At 34.8% G+C, this 16893-nt stretch overlaps 1 protein-coding gene and 1 non-coding gene across 2 annotated transcripts in view; both read right to left on the bottom strand.

The window, feature by feature from the left end:
- Smp_135040 (putative nicotinic acetylcholine receptor alpha 9b subunit) overlaps positions 1-16893 on the bottom strand; it is a gene marked incomplete at both ends in the record, with an annotated part of 75631 nt that overhangs the window by 4649 nt on the left and 54089 nt on the right. Inside the window, 2 exons of the mRNA XM_018796186.1 lie at positions 8643-9001; positions 13897-14191. Coding sequence (XP_018650424.1) covers positions 8643-9001; positions 13897-14191 — 654 coding nt within the window. The remainder of the gene's footprint in view (positions 1-8642; positions 9002-13896; positions 14192-16893) is intronic.
- On the bottom strand, positions 3602-3673 carry Smp_tRNA_00053_Pseudo_CGA.1.1. The gene has a single exon. It is a non-coding gene (tRNA).

Genomic DNA, 16893 nt, shown 5'->3' with positions numbered 1-16893 from the left:
CAAGTTTAAATAGTACAATGGAACAACACGAATATTAGGTATGATCAATCAAAATTTACATACATATCGCTTATGATTCACCTTAATCGAAATGACACGACATTGATTAATTCAGACTTGTTTTTTGATTGATCACACAATATTCTTGCGTTGTTCCATTGTACTATTTAAACTTGGGTTAATTTTGATTTAGTTATTTATTCTCTGAAGAAGTAGCTTAAACTGAGTCACGAAACATCAGAAAATGTAATTTTTTCTACTCATTGAGATATCTACAAATATATTAGTTTATTTAAAACGATCTACCCAATGCTCAATTTATTGGAAATTATCAAGTCAAATCTTGGCAATGATACTCATTATAATTATATTTCTACATAGTTGAAAGCGTGAGTCGATTGAAGCTAGATCACCAGCAAAAAACCGTTTCGTTCTATTGTGGGACTTCTCGGTAGTGCGCATCCACGAGCTTACCTCGTGATATTCCAAGCCAGGACCTATCTGTCTCGCGCGCGAGGACTTAACTGATAGACCACTGTTGAGGAGTTCCACAATAGGACGAAACGGCCGTCCAATGTTTCCAGGTTTTTCCTGGTGGTCTAGCTTCAATTGATTAACGCTTCCAACTATGAAAATAGTAAATCTCTACGAAAGCCCTTTTTGATAATCATATTTCTATTGAGTTTCACTAATTAAACTTCCAATATTCGATTGTTTTTACATAAATATCAATCATATTTCGTATCCCCATAACTTAATTATTAATACATCCTAGACAAACGTAATCGATGAGGCATTTAAGTCAGTTAATAGTTAGAAGTTAATCTGAACAAGTTGGTGATGAGGATCCTTCATATCAATTCCAAAATATTAAGTCTGATCATAACTTGGAAAATCTTTCCAATCCATACAATAGTATAAATAATACAATAAGTGTACATAACTGATGATGGTATGTAAACGAACAATTTCCCTCCCTAAAAATACCTTGTTAAAGTTATTGGATACTCTAGTAGACTGCCTACTGAATCCTTACAGCCACTTGCTTGTGTAATGTCGCATCTTAAATTTCACTACTAACAACCATCCATCTTTGCTTATAATGTTTTTAACTTAAGGCAATATCAAGGCAATCCTCATAAGATACACATATATCAATAAGTGACTGATCAATTACAGTCGTATACATCAATGTGAAGATTCAAACAAACAATATAAGATAAATTATCAGTCATATAATTTACACCCTTGTATTTGTAAAACTTTTACATAAATGAGAAAACGCACACACACACACACGCGCTCGAAAAGAACTGTGGAACATAAACAATTATAATATATTAGATTTATGATTTCTTCAATATTCTTCTATGATATTTAAGCAGTGTAATACAGTATCCAATAACTTTAACAACGTACTTTCGGGGGGGGGGGGAATAGTTCGTTTACATACAATCATCAATTATGTACACTTATTGTATTATTTATAATATTGTATGAATTGGAAAGATCTTCCAAGTTATGATCAGACTTCATATATTACAGAAGTGATATGAAGGATCCTTATTATTATCAACTTATTCAGATTAACTTCTAACTATTAACTGACTTCAATGCCTTATCGGTTACATTATAATGATACGAAATATTATTGGACAATGGTTTATTTTAAGAAAGCTTGTCATTCATTGAAGTAATTGAATAGACCGAACGAATATATGGCTATGTGAATTCAAGTCAAGTACCTACTGTAAACCAAAAATCTGATATCTCGATTTCATACAAACACGTCAGACAAACACATACAGTCAATCAAGAAATCTGTATGTACATAGTTGAAAGTTCACAATCATCTATAAGAGTAAGTACAATCAATAACATTGTAATTTAACTACTGAACGCATATCTCCTAAAAACACGATAGGTGTATAGTATAAGAACTTTCTTCTAAATTAGATTGAATAGTTTCACAGTATTTGGGCTCCAAGTTGATGTAAGACATTAAATAGGAAGAAGAATATATTTGTGAAATCTCATCGAATTTGAATTTGTAGTAAATCCAACTTATCGCCTGGCAATCTGATCAAAGCTTTTTCAAGAGAATATAATCAAATATCAAAATTATCGAATATAAATAGGTACATAGTTCTTCGGTTCATTGTACATTATAGTGATCAGTATATTTTATTTCAGAGTAGTGGAGAAGATTTGTAGCACAGATGAGTGATTTTGATGAAGTTTTGTTCTCTGAGCTCAGCTCAGCTCAGAGAACAAAACTTTCTTTGTTTATTCTTTGTTGGAAACATACCTTTTGAATCATTTCCCTGGAAATCTATATTGATTAACATGTAACTTGAGTACAGATTTTTTAAAATTTTTTTATGGTTCAATTCTACATCCTCTAAATATAGAATTCTCTAATGACATTAAATGTAAACCAAATCCCCCCCCCAAAAAAAAAGTACCTGTTGTTTATCTTCTTGTTCATAATGAATAAATACATTATGGTTAAATAGAACTATGAAAGTGATATATTTAAACATATATACATATATAGATACATCAGTGATCAACTAAACTTTGACACATAGTTACAAGCAAGTACATATATTCAATACAACATAGAAACATGTAAGGAACGTTCCCTATTTGGTATACGTTACTTTCATAGGTAAAATGCATACATTTATAAGTAATATAAGAACAAATATACATGCAATCACATATAGATTATTATAGTTTCTATAATTTATAAACAACCTACTAAAACGTTAAGTATTGTTTGTTTAGGATGAAACGCTCGTCCTGAATTCCACTGCTAGTCACTATCCATGTTTGCCTACTAAAACGTTGTTACAGAATTAATCGACTTCGATTAAACGAAAACTGGTTACATTTTTACGGTGGCATTATGTTTTAGTAATGACTCTGTAACTGACTTCAGTTGGATTGTATACTGATTGCTATCGAAATATACATTTTGCCAATCCTTGTATATAATCATCGACTTAAATCGCGTTAGTGAATAATGGATTTAACATATGTTAAATATGAGAATGAGGTTTTAAATACATATATTTTGTACAATCGTTGATCAGAACAAGATATCAGAAAGATGGAGCTAAGGAAGCGAAGAGAAGGGATCGAAACAAAACGGTTTGGAGAAGGTAAGCTAGCCAACTCGATTTAATCAAGCGTGAATCGATATTTATTGTCAGACAAAGATATGTGATGAATATAATAAGAAATGTACACGTATAGGCTTACATAAAATCAGTCGAAGTTGATAAGCGAATAATTAACAAGATCAAAATGTGACTGAAGAAGAATGGACAAATTAGTCTATCCGAAACCTAGAATAAGTTATATGGGTTTGACATGGTACCTGACACTATAATGTTTTTTAAAGCTGCTTAGTGTTAATTTCAACCAACCGTTGTTCATATCTACTGTTCACTGCAGAAATTAAATCTTTTCATGATTATTCACAATAGTTGAGATCATGAGTCAATTGAAGCTAGACTACCATGGAAGACCTGGAAGCACTGGACGGCCGTTTCGTCCTATTATGGGACTCCTCAGCAGTGCGCGTCCACGAACCCACTCTCGCGGGATTCGAACCCAGGACCTACCAGTTTCGAGCCGAAGCCCTTAACCGATAGACCACTGAGCTGGCATCCAACGGTGTTAATTTCTAACTTCAACTGATTCACGAAATTGAGCAACCATTCACCAATGTCATCAGTGAGTTCCTATCTCACAACAGACCTGGTTGAACTCCACCGGTTACTGCTTCTCACTAGAACTCCAGGAAATACCTCAAGGAGTCAGTCACTAGTGAGCACCTGATTATTATCAGAAGGGGTTTTGTGGTTGGTAGTGATTAATATCAGTAATGCCAACATGGAATGATGAAATAAATAGAAGAATAAATTTGTTTGAAATATTCTAAAACTGATTATGTATTACAGTATTACAATGGTCCTTAACATTGACATTATAATATACTAAAATAAACCAGAGAGAGAGGGGGAGAGAGGGGGGAGGGAGGAAACCCTGTACGAAGATATTAAAAAGTAAATTAGTTTTTATAATTTCTAAATAAGATAATTTGATTGTTACATTGTAATATTGATTGAATAAAACTATGTTTCATAGATTTGCGAACATGTAATTTACAAAAACATCTTTGGTGGAATAAATCGGGTTAATGTCAATGCCTTCGTTTTACTAATTTAACTAACTACTTTTTATAGAAACTATAATTGATTATATTATTGAAGTTCACATTAAACAATCTTTAAAGATTATTGATACTAGAGTATAGTTGTAGGTACTGTGAAAAAGGAATCTTCTTTGAAGGTACTCGTTTAATGACAAGTTACGGATTTTACCAGTGAAAATTAATAATAATTATCTCGGAAACGACTTGTTTAATTTTATCCATGTAAAAAGTAATTATACTTTCTGTGCATGTAGGATCAGTGAAATTTCACTGGGCCCTAGCCAAATCATTCTGCAGTTGGGTCAGTAAATGTTGAGCAGTTCACCGATCAACGTTAATGTCAAGGATAATCAACGTCTACCAGTTAACTGTATGCCATGGACTAGCCCATGCATTAGTGGTTACACTCTGCCTCGTGTGACTGCTCTCACTAATATATTTCAGTAATAACGTCTTTTTTGCTTTACGATCATTAAAGCAGCCAAAGTACCTGAATACGACAAAAGAGTAGCCTATGTTACCTACTGACCGCGATGTGTGGCTTCGACGTTAATTGGTAGGTCTCATCATTCCCGGTTAACTCGAGTAACTCACCAATCATTCGACAAAGATCATCTACGTCGGTTAATCAACATATAGAATGACTGATTATTGATAAAGTATACAATCTTTACAAAGTAAGAAATATGAGAATACAAGGGGGAATAGGAAAATCAGTGAGGAAATTTGTAAAAAAAAACAAACTTACTCTATAATCTTTATCCTTCTGTGTCATTTCTCGTCTACGTCTACTTGCCTAAAATTTTTAAACGAAAACAGTCACATGAAAGTTTATTTGAATAGTTGTCATCTATGTAAAACATTAAAAAACAATCTCCCATTGACGGGAATCAGCGCGTCCATATACCAAACAAAACAAGCACCCACACGTTATAACACTTAATCTTTTAAATAATTTGAATAAAAAAATAAATTTTCTTAAACTTACCTCTCAAATAAGCCAAAATGGACAGCGGATAGCAGTGGAATCCCGGACGCGCATTTCGTCCTATTTGGAACTCGTCAGCTATCAGGACTCAGTAACTGAGTGGATAACGCGATGTCGTTTGAAACGAAAGGTGCTAGGTTTGAGTCTCAGAAAGAACATCAACTCTGAGATGCAGGTACATCCAGCTGACGAGTCCCAAATAGTACGAAACGCACGTCAAACTGAATTCCACTGCTAGCCACTATCCAACTTTGCTTATAACGTTTTGGTACATGTTCATACACCCTGATTTTCAAATCATGAATGACCCCCCCCTCCTATGTAAGAAAGCTGTTTAAACTAAGTTGAACATGATTATTACATTTCTATATAATGAAATAATAAATAATGACTTAGTAACTAATTATTACAGATGTTTTCTAAACAACACTTATACACTTAAACTATATACAACAATAAATTGTTTCTTTCTTAACTAATTAAAATACAATTAAATTATATATCCAAGTACATGTATTTGTCTTTTAATTATGCCAGACAAACATATGGCACTTATTCCATATTGTCTTATCGTTATCTTCAATTATATACATTTGTGCATTTTTACAAGTCTTATTCATATCATCATGATAAATAAACAGTCAATACATAATGACACAAGGCTATATGTAACATTCATTGTTTTGAAAGTTTTATTGCAGTGTGATGGTTTAGCTTCGTTAATCTATCTACCTCACTTACTTACGCTTGTTACTCCTCGTTGAGGAGCATAGATAGCCCACCATCATTCTCCATCCAACCTTGTCTTGGGCAATTCTTTCCAGTTCTTTCCAGTTAACATTCATCCTTTTCATATCTGTTTTTATTTCCCAAAGTAATGTGTTCTTTGGCCTCCCTCTTTTCCGCTTCCCTTCACCATTCCAAGTAAGGGATTGCCTCGTGATGCAGTTTGGTGATTTCTTCAATGTATGTCTTATCCACTTCTAACGTCTTTTACTAATTTCCTCTTCAGATGAAAGCTGGTTTGTACTCTCCCACAGTAAGCTGTTCCTGATAGTATCCGGCCAATGGATGTTGAGTATTTTGCGTAAACAACTGTTTATAAATACTTGAATCATCTTGACGATGGTTGTAGTAGTTCTCCACGTTTCAGTTCCGTTCAGTAGAACTGACTGTCTTGACGTTCGTATTGAAGATCCTCACTTTTAATTTACTTGACAGTTGTTATGAGTTCCATATGTTCTTCAACTTTAGAATCTATCTACCTTGAGTAACCGTTATTATATGAATCTTAACGGTGTTTGAAATCATAAAGCAATAAGAAGCGGTGACTACAATTTATTAGCGGATAGCACAGACAAAAAAGTGAATAAGAACATCGAGAGGATTTGAAGCAGAGAGACGAATGTTTGTATGCGAACGACTACAGAGGCAAATTTATAGTCAAATCGAACAAGGCTCAGCTAGGCTAGGTAAAGGCTAATAATAGGATTTCAGTACATATATACATGGTGGGGGAAGTGAATGAATCATAGAGCGATTAGTATTTAGGCTAGAAGTGTGTACGTAGGCTGTCATATCTGATCAAGAGTGCACGTTTATACAGACATGATAGTAATCAGAATAATATAAAGAAATAGACGAAGTATTACTGTCCAAATAACATTGTCCGTTAAATAAGTTAATAAAAAGGGCTTGACAAAAGTTAACCTTAGTCGGAACTAACCGTAGGCGTGTTGCTATGGTAGCTCCATTTTTACGAAGTTTTGTTGATTATTAAAATTTATTGCATAAGTGTCATTTTTAGTTAGACGGTAGTTTTCTTTCAAATATCAATGTAACTACAATTGAACATCTGTATATACAATACAATGAAATGTTGAAAGCGTGAGTCAATTGAATCTAGACCACCATGGAAAACCTGGAAGCACTGGACGGCCGTTTCATCCTATTATTACGGACGTCCAGTGCTTCGAGGTTTTCCACAGTGGTCTAGCTTCAATTGACTAATGCTTTCAGCTATGAAAATACTGAATCTCCACAAAACCCCTTCTGACAATGAAATGTGTTTCACTCCATTTCTAGGATCATGATTATATCAATTAAACGATAGTATTTTAGTCTTTTATTTTGAGCAAGTGTAACATTTATTGATCCTAAGAAAGTGTTCTATCTAGTAATTACTTTTTATAGAACATTATCATTTGATGCACGACAAGATAGTATGAAGAGTTGAATCCATGATTATTGTCTAGGTTCTTTGATATTTTACATCGAAGTAAATAAGTCTTCAATGAGACCTTGATCGGTTGTATTAGATGTCAGGCACATACATGTACATGTAACCTTTAAGTTATTTTATAGTGAATGGGAACACAACTTGGGATAATCAAAAATACATGGATACAACATTACAGAGTGTAAGGACGGCTCGTTGGTAAACTCTAGGAAGCCTCAAGAAGCTCAGAAGGAACCGAAGACATTCCATCCAATCACTGCTAAGGGAATATTCTAGAATGTCGACGTGTGGCTCCCCCATTGGATGGATAAGAATGACCCCCTATGTGCCTATTGGTTGACCGAAATGATGATATACTCTCAGTCAAAAACTATAAATACATGAGATTTCTGTACTATATTTTGACACTATTTTGGGGAATATACTTCCTACTTACTAATCTTCTGTCTTCTCTGTTGCGACGTTGCGGGTTCGTTCGTTCAAGTAGTCTAGCAGTACGCGGCGTAGCAAGAATTAAAAGCTCTAGATATAACACAGAGTTAATTGCTAAAATGTGAATATCATACGTTCACTACTTCATTTACAAAATAGCCATCAATGGTTTCAAACTTCATTGTTCCTTTATTTCTGTAAAAAATCACTCTCTGTTCCCGTTCTCCTCGATTCGATCGTCCTAATCTTTTGCTCCCAGACGTTCCATTTCTGACTGATTTTATATACTACTTACATCAACATTGTTTTATGGCAGAGGACAAACCAGCTTCCATCTGAAGAGGAAATTAGTAAAAGACGGTAGAAGTGGATAGGACATACATTGAAGAAATCACCAAACTGCATCACGAGGCAATCCCTTACTTGGAATGGTGAAGGGAAGCGGAAAAGAGGGAGGCCAAAGAACACATTACTTTGGGAAATAAAAACAGATATGAAAAGGATGAATGTTAACTGGAAAGAACTGGAAAGGAAGGCTCAAGACAGAGTTGGATGGAGAACGCTGGTGAGCGGCCTATACTCCTCGACGAGGGGTAACAGGCGTAAGTAAGTAAGTAAGTAAGTATATTGACTTAAGTAGCGCACACCACAACATGATACCGGTAACTTCATATTGATTGAATAAAATTCAAATAAAATCATATTACAATGACTTCTCGAAAAAATTTACAAATTACCCCCCCCCCTAAATAACTTACATCGAAATAAAGCCAAAATATAAAAATTGCATGTGCCAATATATAAATTGTAACAAATGATATGAATACATGTTTTTCTATTTGTTGTACCATTTTCCAATCAGAACATGCCATACGATTAGTACGACTACATCCATTATTTTGTTCTTTTAATAAAGAATTAAATGTTTGATTAACAGTGGTTGTCATCACTAATGGTGTTTTTGATAATGATGTAAAGGAATCATTCTGTAACAGGTTATTGTACATAGATGGAGTAGATAATATAGACGACGGGGGTAATGATGAGAGATTATGCAATGAAGGTAATACATCTGAAGTATTCATTTGTTCCGATATTTGAGATGTATTTTGAAACTCTAAAATAAGATCAACATAACATAATGAACTATTTAGACTATATTATGTATTTGCAAAACATTGTTAGGTTGCTTGAAAATCCCAAGATGTTGATCAATATTAAAGAAATAGAAGGCCTTCTCTAAGTCTGTTACTGGCATTCTATAAAACAACTAATACAAGTCCACTATAAACTGTACCCAAATAGATGCACATAGTTCCCTTTTGTTGATTTGAATAAAGCGAACAAAAAATTTTGATTCAAATTATTACTATCAATAATAATAGCCTTATTCAATATTATGTTTTGGTACAATATAGACATTAACATCATGGATGCCGGCCAGCTCAGTGGTCTAGAGGTTAAGTGCTCTGGCGCAACACTGGTAGGTCCTGAGTTCGAATCTTCCGAGGCGAGGTCGTGGATGCGCACTGTTGAGGAGTCTCACAATAGGACGAAACGGCCATCCAGTGCTTTCATGTTTTCCCTGGTGGTCTAGCTTCAATTGACTCACGCTTTCAACTATCAATATAGAATTCTCAGCACGAGGTATTTCAATAAATTTTTTTTATCAAAAATCAAAAATAGAAATGAAAAAACGGTGAAAAAAATCGAAGTCTGTACAACTTAACAAATTTAAGACAGGTTTAAGAATACAGGTTATTGACTAGGTTAACTCTAACAACGTGTTCGTCACAGAGTATATTTGCTAGGTAAGGTATTATAGAACTTTACAGATTTGCTTAAGTGCATGAATTTTAATGTATTTACATCTCGGTCTACTAGAAGATATACAAGGAGAAAGATATGAATGAAGTAGATGGTTAGTATCTGATAAAATAACACTTGTCAGGACTTTGCAAGACTTTAGATGTCCATTCACAACCATATTAATAATGACCTCTCTGCTATATAGCAAATTCTTTTCTCAAAAGTCCGGGAAAGAATAATTGGGAACAGTAAAGAATAATAATTAATATGCAGGAATTGACAAATTATAAGAGTAAATGTAGAGTAACCCCAAAAGCATGCAGCCTCTTCATGTAGTAAGTCAAACGGTAAACTTTTTTCGATAACAGTAAAACATGAGAAGACGAAGAGAGATCAGAGGAAAAGGTAGCATCATGATAATGGACGTTCGACACTGTGTTTATCAAAGAATCTCCAATGACACAAGCATTATGGGATCCCAACATGATGTTTAGGTGTTGTTCGTGTTTCAGGCTGAAGTTAACAGCCTAACATTTAGACGAATCAAGTATAAGACCATTAACAACGGACCACCATTCAATACGAAACAAAAACTCATTCATTTCTATGGGACTTAAAAAGGTAGAAATCGGCATAAATACGGTGAGATCGTCTGCATATTTCACAAAAGTGTTTTCTGTGGAAGATGGCAGATCATGTAGAAAAAAAGAGGAAAGGAGAGGTGAAAGAACAGCTCCTTGTGGCACACCTTCATTAAGCAGTGGAGATGTTGGACACATTCCTCCAAACTCAGTGTACTGCTCTCTTCCGGAAAGGTAGGAAAATTATGAATTGATCAATGTTAGACCACCGTTGGAAACCTGGAAGCACTGGACAGTCCTTGAGTCCCACGATATCACATGTGGGATTAAAACCCAGGACCTTTGGTTTCGCACGCCGACACTTAATCTCCAGACCACTAAGCCAGTGTCAATGTCTAACACCAACCAATCGACATTTTCAATGGTGGTTTTCAATAAAGGTCTAACATTGATCAATTGATGATCTCAATAAAAACTCAACAATCTCCACAACCCTATTACTGATAAAAAGTTTTTAATAAAACCACATGGACGAATTTCAATTCATCACATTCTCATTAGCTTCTCACAAACTATAATGTTTTAAAATCAAAATTAGTCACAGATTTTAATATACATATGTAAGTCAAAATGACTAGGATTAAATATGCTTAATCACGATGGATCTGGTTAGCGTTAAAGAGCAGCATATTTACAACTGAAGAACTTCTGGAACTCAAAACAATTGTCAACCAACACCAACATCACAATTTTCAATACAAATGTCAACACAGTTCTATTGTATCGGGCGGAGAAGTGGAGAACTAAGAAAGCCATTATTCAGAAGATACAGTTGTTTATCAACAGTTGTCTACGCAAGATACTTCGGATCCGATGGTCAGACACTATCAACAACAACCTACTGTAGGAGAGAACAAACCAGATTCCATCAGCGGAAGAAGAAATCAGGAAGAGACGTTGGAAGTGGATAGGACACAATTTGAGGAAATCACCCAATCACGTCACAAGACAAGTCCTTCATGGAATCCTGAAGGCCAAAGGAGAAGAGGAAGACCAAGGAACACATTACGCCGAGAAATAGAGACAGACATGAGAAGAATGAACAAAAAGTGGATAGAACTAGAAAGTCAGGCCGAGGACAGAGTGGGTTGGAGAATGCTGGTCAGCGGCCTATGCTCCATTGGGAGTAACAGGTGTAAGTAAGTAATCACGATGGATCGAAGATTTTATTTAACATTAATCATATTCAGAAAGCAGTGTTCTAAATACGTATCAACTTCGTTTTTACACCAATCATTCTCTGTTCTTGTTCTCTTTCCTTCGATCTTTTTTAACTTTCTGCCATCAGATATTTCACTCTTTATTCATGATACATACTACTTATATCTGTTAACATCAGTCATACACACCATCGAAGCTTTAGTAAATTTAAGAAAACTTAATTATTTGTAACTCATCTTGTGACACTGTGTTACAGAATTATCTTGGATAAAGACCATTATTTTTATTCTGTCTGACTAAAGACATGTTGAAATATGTTTATTTAATCTAATGTATATTCTTCTTTCTATTCTATCGCATTAATTACTTTGTCCAAAACATGAACATATATATGCATTTAAAGGTGACATTAAAGAAGTGCCTAATGATGTTTGACTTCATTAGAGGACAATCTGTTTGTACAAGATGGTCATTTCGGCGGTAAGCTCCTATCTGATTTATATAATTTACAATCTATCGTTAATCGTTTCTATAATGTTGTCGTCTTAAAGTCGAATAAACTGGGTATTTTGTCTGCTGCATTTTCCTTTTGATTTCTAAAGTCTAGTGTCTTAGCATTTATCGATGCATTTTAATGGATATTGGTTAGTGCTACTTTGTAGACAACTGAATATGTTCAAATTTAGATGTGCTCTATCCATGTTTCTTTTCTATAAGGTTAAGGTTGAAATGTACCATGGCTCCTTTGTTACATTGAAATAGCAAAATTATAGTACACATCATTACATATCATTTATTTACCATGTTAAAAGGCTCCAGAATGTGCTTGTATGCCATTAACAATGTATTATGGAGCATGTAAACGACATTTTCATCAATGGAGATCATAAAACGTGATATCAAATATACTTTGAAAGTATTCACTCTTTTTTCATCAACTGATCACATTTACTCTTCAGATGGAAAAACAAAACTAAATATCCCATCTGGATACTGATAATAGTAGTATAAAACAAAAATCTGCAAATTTTCTATATCTTGGTTTGGAAATTTATCTTAAAATTCAATATGCAATTGTGATTGATTTCCAGTGGTCCTGGATTCCACCTCAATTATGATTGATTATTGTCGACGAACCATCCAAGATCGAGGTCTACAGGACAAGCTGTTAGCTATTTGTGGAGAAATTCGAACACTTCACTTCTACCTAAAGTTTATACAGATGATGTCGTTCAGAATAATGATGAAAGCTACACGATCTCTCTTGATGTAATTAAAATAATGAATGTATTTATAAATGAAATATAGAACCATATTGTCCTATTGTAGTGTGCACTATTGTTATCAACAGATATAAGTAGTATGTATCATAAATCGAAAAAGTGAAATGACTGGTGGAAAATGGTTGAGAATATTGAAAAGAAGAGAACGAAGATGGAGAGTGGATGGTGTGAGAACGAAACAACAATCAAGTTTGATACAAGTGATTGACATTTTGCAAATGGAGAATTTATTGTATGGTTCTCAGATTTCTTTAAGTAATTTTGTAATTTTGTATTCAAATAGATTTGGTTGTTTTCACTGGTGTTCTCATTCACTACACTATCACTATATTTTCATGAATTGTGCATATCTGGACCAGTAAAGTAGCCTTAGAATGAGATAGATATCAACAATGGAGCTATAGATTTATGTAGGTATCAATATAAAGGTGAATTCGATAGTTCAAATAAATCAAGCATTGGATCGTGGACCAGTTTTTTGCAGAGGTTAACTGTACGCTTACTAGACCGAAATTTATGGGTTCAATCCCTATGTCACAGAATTGTTAGGAAGCACCACTTAAGATTCCCGTACTAGAACGAAACAGCTGTCCAATTCTTCCAAGCTTTCAATGGTTGTCCTAATTAGATAGGTTTGTGATCTCAATAAAATATAAACTATTCTTTAGTTTTCCAGCTGAAGAGGAAATTAGGAAAAGACGGTAGAAGTGGATAAGACATACATTAAGGAAATCACCAAACTGCATCACAAGGCAATCCCTAACTTGGAATCCTGAAGGGAAGCGGAAATGAGGAAGGCCAAAGAACACATTACTTTGAGAAATACAAGCAGATATGAAAAGGATGAATGTTAACTGGAAAGAACTGGAAAGGAAGGCTCAAGACAGAGTTCGATGGAGAATGCTGGTGAGCGGCCTATGCTCCTCGACGAGGGGTAACAGGCGTAAGTAAGTAGTAAGTAATTCTTCAGTTTGTTCGCTTACTGATTCTTAAATTGATATCACTCTATGTTGGTGTATAACAATAATTTAATAAACATAATCCTACCTTTTATTCCTTACTGATAATCTATCATAGAAATAACAAGAACAAAATAAAGGTGTATATATTATTCTTACTGTAATTTGATCCAATCATTTTTGAATTATGATGAGACTGATTAAGAGTAGATTGTATTGATTCTGATTTATTATAATTAGGAAAATATGATCTAGGACCTTGATTTGTTGTATTTACATTTAAATTCGATGAAATACTAGCAGATGTAGCAGTAGTTGTAGTAGTACTACCAGGCAAAGATGATCCAAATCCAGGAGAATCAGGTAAATCAAAATCTAAACCAATCAATGTAACAACTGCATGCCATATACTGATTATACACAGAATGAATAATGACATTAAAACATATTTATCCTGAAAGTAAAAGGAATTGAATACAAAAATAGAGATAGATTATATCTTTTTATGGCAAATATTGAATGAGCATATTGATTTGGTTACTTACTTACTTACGCCTGATACCCCTCGTCAAGGAGCATAGGCCGCTCACCAGAATTCTCCATCCAACTCTGTCCTGAGCCTTCCTTTCTAGTTGTTTTTCTTCTTTTTCATATCTGCTTCTATTTCCCGGCGTAATGTGTTCTTTGGCCTTCCTGTTTTCCGCTTCCCTTCACCATTCCAAGTAAGGGATTGCCTAGTAATGCACATTGGTGATTACCTTAATGTATGTCCTATCCACTTCTAACGTCTTTTACTAATTTCCTCTTCAGATGGAAGCTGGTTTGTACTCTCCCACAGTAAGCTGTTCCTGATAGTATCCGGCCAATGGATGTTGAGTATTTTGCGTAAACAACTGTTTATAAATACTTGAATCATCTTGACGATGGATGTAGTAGTTCTCTACGTTTCAGTTCCGTTCAGTAGAACTGACTGTCTTGACGTTCGTATTGAAGATTCTCACTTTGAAATTAGTTGACAGTTGTTTTGAGTTCCATATGTTGTTCAATTGTAGAAATGTGGTCCTTGCTTTGCCAATCCTCGCCTTTACATCTGCAACATCTCAGGGAAAGCACAGAATACAATGGACGGTTTGCATGTTGCTAGACTATTTGAACTTTGTAGATGATCTAGCTTTTCTATTCAGATCATACCAATAAATCTAGGCGAAGACAGTCAGTGTAGTAGAAATGCTGTGCATGCAGTAAGCTCTCTACATACACAAAGGAAAAAAGCAAGATCCTTAAATACAACATAGAGAACACCAACCAAAATCATACTTGATGAAGATGCTCTGAAAGGTGTGGAATCATTCACTTATCTGTATAGCATCATCAATGAACGTGGAGGATCTGATGCTGACGTAGAGGCGAGGATCGGCAAAGTAAGAGCCGCATACCTACAGTGAAAGAACATATAGAACTCAAAACAACTATCAACCAATATCAAAGTCACAATCCTTAATACTAACGTCAAGACAGTCAATTGTACTGTACGGAGCTGAAACTTGGAGAACTACTGCAACCATCATCAAAAAGGTACAAGTATTTATAAAACGGTTGTCTACTCAAGATAATCAATGACCGTTGACCGGGAACAATCAGCAACAGCCTATTGTGAAAGAGAACAAACCAACTTCCATCTGAAAAGGAAATTAGGAAAAGACTTTGGAAGTGGATGGGACACACATTGACAAAGTCATCAAACTGCATCACGAAGCAAGCCCTAACCTGGAATCGTGAAGGGAAAATGAAAATAGGAAGATCTTGCTTCGGGAATTGGAAGCAGACATTAAAGGTTTGGATAGCAACTGGAAAGAACTGGAAAGAATTGCCCAGGACAGAGTTTAATGGAGAATGATAGTGGACGGCCTATGTTCCTTGGAGAAGGATAACAGGTATAAGTAAGTATGTAAGTAGGTATTGTTCGTGGGAAAGTTCTTACCTTGTGTTCCGTTAAAAGTCTCAGGAATTCGAGGAAACCGCGAAAATGATCCATCTGATCAATATACAATGGAAATTTTCCAGAGAATTCTATGACATGATGGGTAGTGTTTCATACACTGATTTGATATTAATATCTGCATGTTTTCATAAGCTTCTAGAACATCTAGGGTACATACAGATCTATAAATATTCATGTCCTGTTTACCTATTTTGTATACGCTGCTCCCCATGTTTTCAGATGGCGAATCAACTGAGGGAGATTTCTGAAGTACTGGAAATCGGTTTAAGTATCGAACTCACGAAATTCCTCAAATAATTTGAAACTATGGTATTACACGGATAAAGCTCTATTTAGAACAGTGATCCAAATATTCTGATAAAGTTACATAACTCATACACTGGGAAAAATATTCCGCATATTGTCTGCTTTAGTGTAAATATTTTTCAAGCGTCATCTGATTTTGATTCACCATTTATTAATAACGAAAAGCATTTTCCGTTCAATCTGTTATATGAGACCTCTTATAATCTCTTTTAGCTAGAAAGTTCGAAGGTTTAAAATCATTCCAAGTAAAAAATACTCTATGAAACCCCATTCCAATAATAATCACCACGTGCTCACTAGTGATTGTCTTCAAGATGGATTTCTTGAAGCTCTAGCGAGAAGCCGTGAATGGTGGAGTCCGATCCGTGTTGAGTGGGGACAGTTATCCATCTTAGGGAATAGATGAATGGTTGCGCAAGATCATGGATTAATTCAATTGAGATATTAACACCGTTGGTTAGGTTAGGCGTCCGCGATCAAGACTGAAGGTCTCGAGTTCGAGTCCCACGTGTGAGATCATGGATGTGCACTGCTGAGTGTTCCTGAGCTAGCACAAAATGACCGTTCAGTACTTCTAGGTTTCTAATGGTGGTCTAGTTTAAATGAACTAGTGAATCCAACTATTAGAAAGATACTTCTTTACGAATTATATTCACGTCATTCAACAATTCAAGCAATTATAACAACTGAGTTTGGAGTTTAAATTCATCACTAAACCATCAGGACTGATGAGACTTCCACGATAAAAGAAGTGATCAATGAACTTAATTAATTCAGGTGTTGAAGTAGACTAGTGCTGAAGCAACATATGGAGTATACATTCATTTAAACAACACCCTACTTCATAT

The sequence above is a fragment of the Schistosoma mansoni genome, chromosome 2 (assembly GCF_000237925.1).
Source record: "Schistosoma mansoni strain Puerto Rico chromosome 2, complete genome".
Classification (NCBI taxonomy): domain Eukaryota; kingdom Metazoa; phylum Platyhelminthes; class Trematoda; order Strigeidida; family Schistosomatidae; genus Schistosoma; species Schistosoma mansoni.
This window is presented reverse-complemented; position numbering and strand designations above follow the sequence as displayed.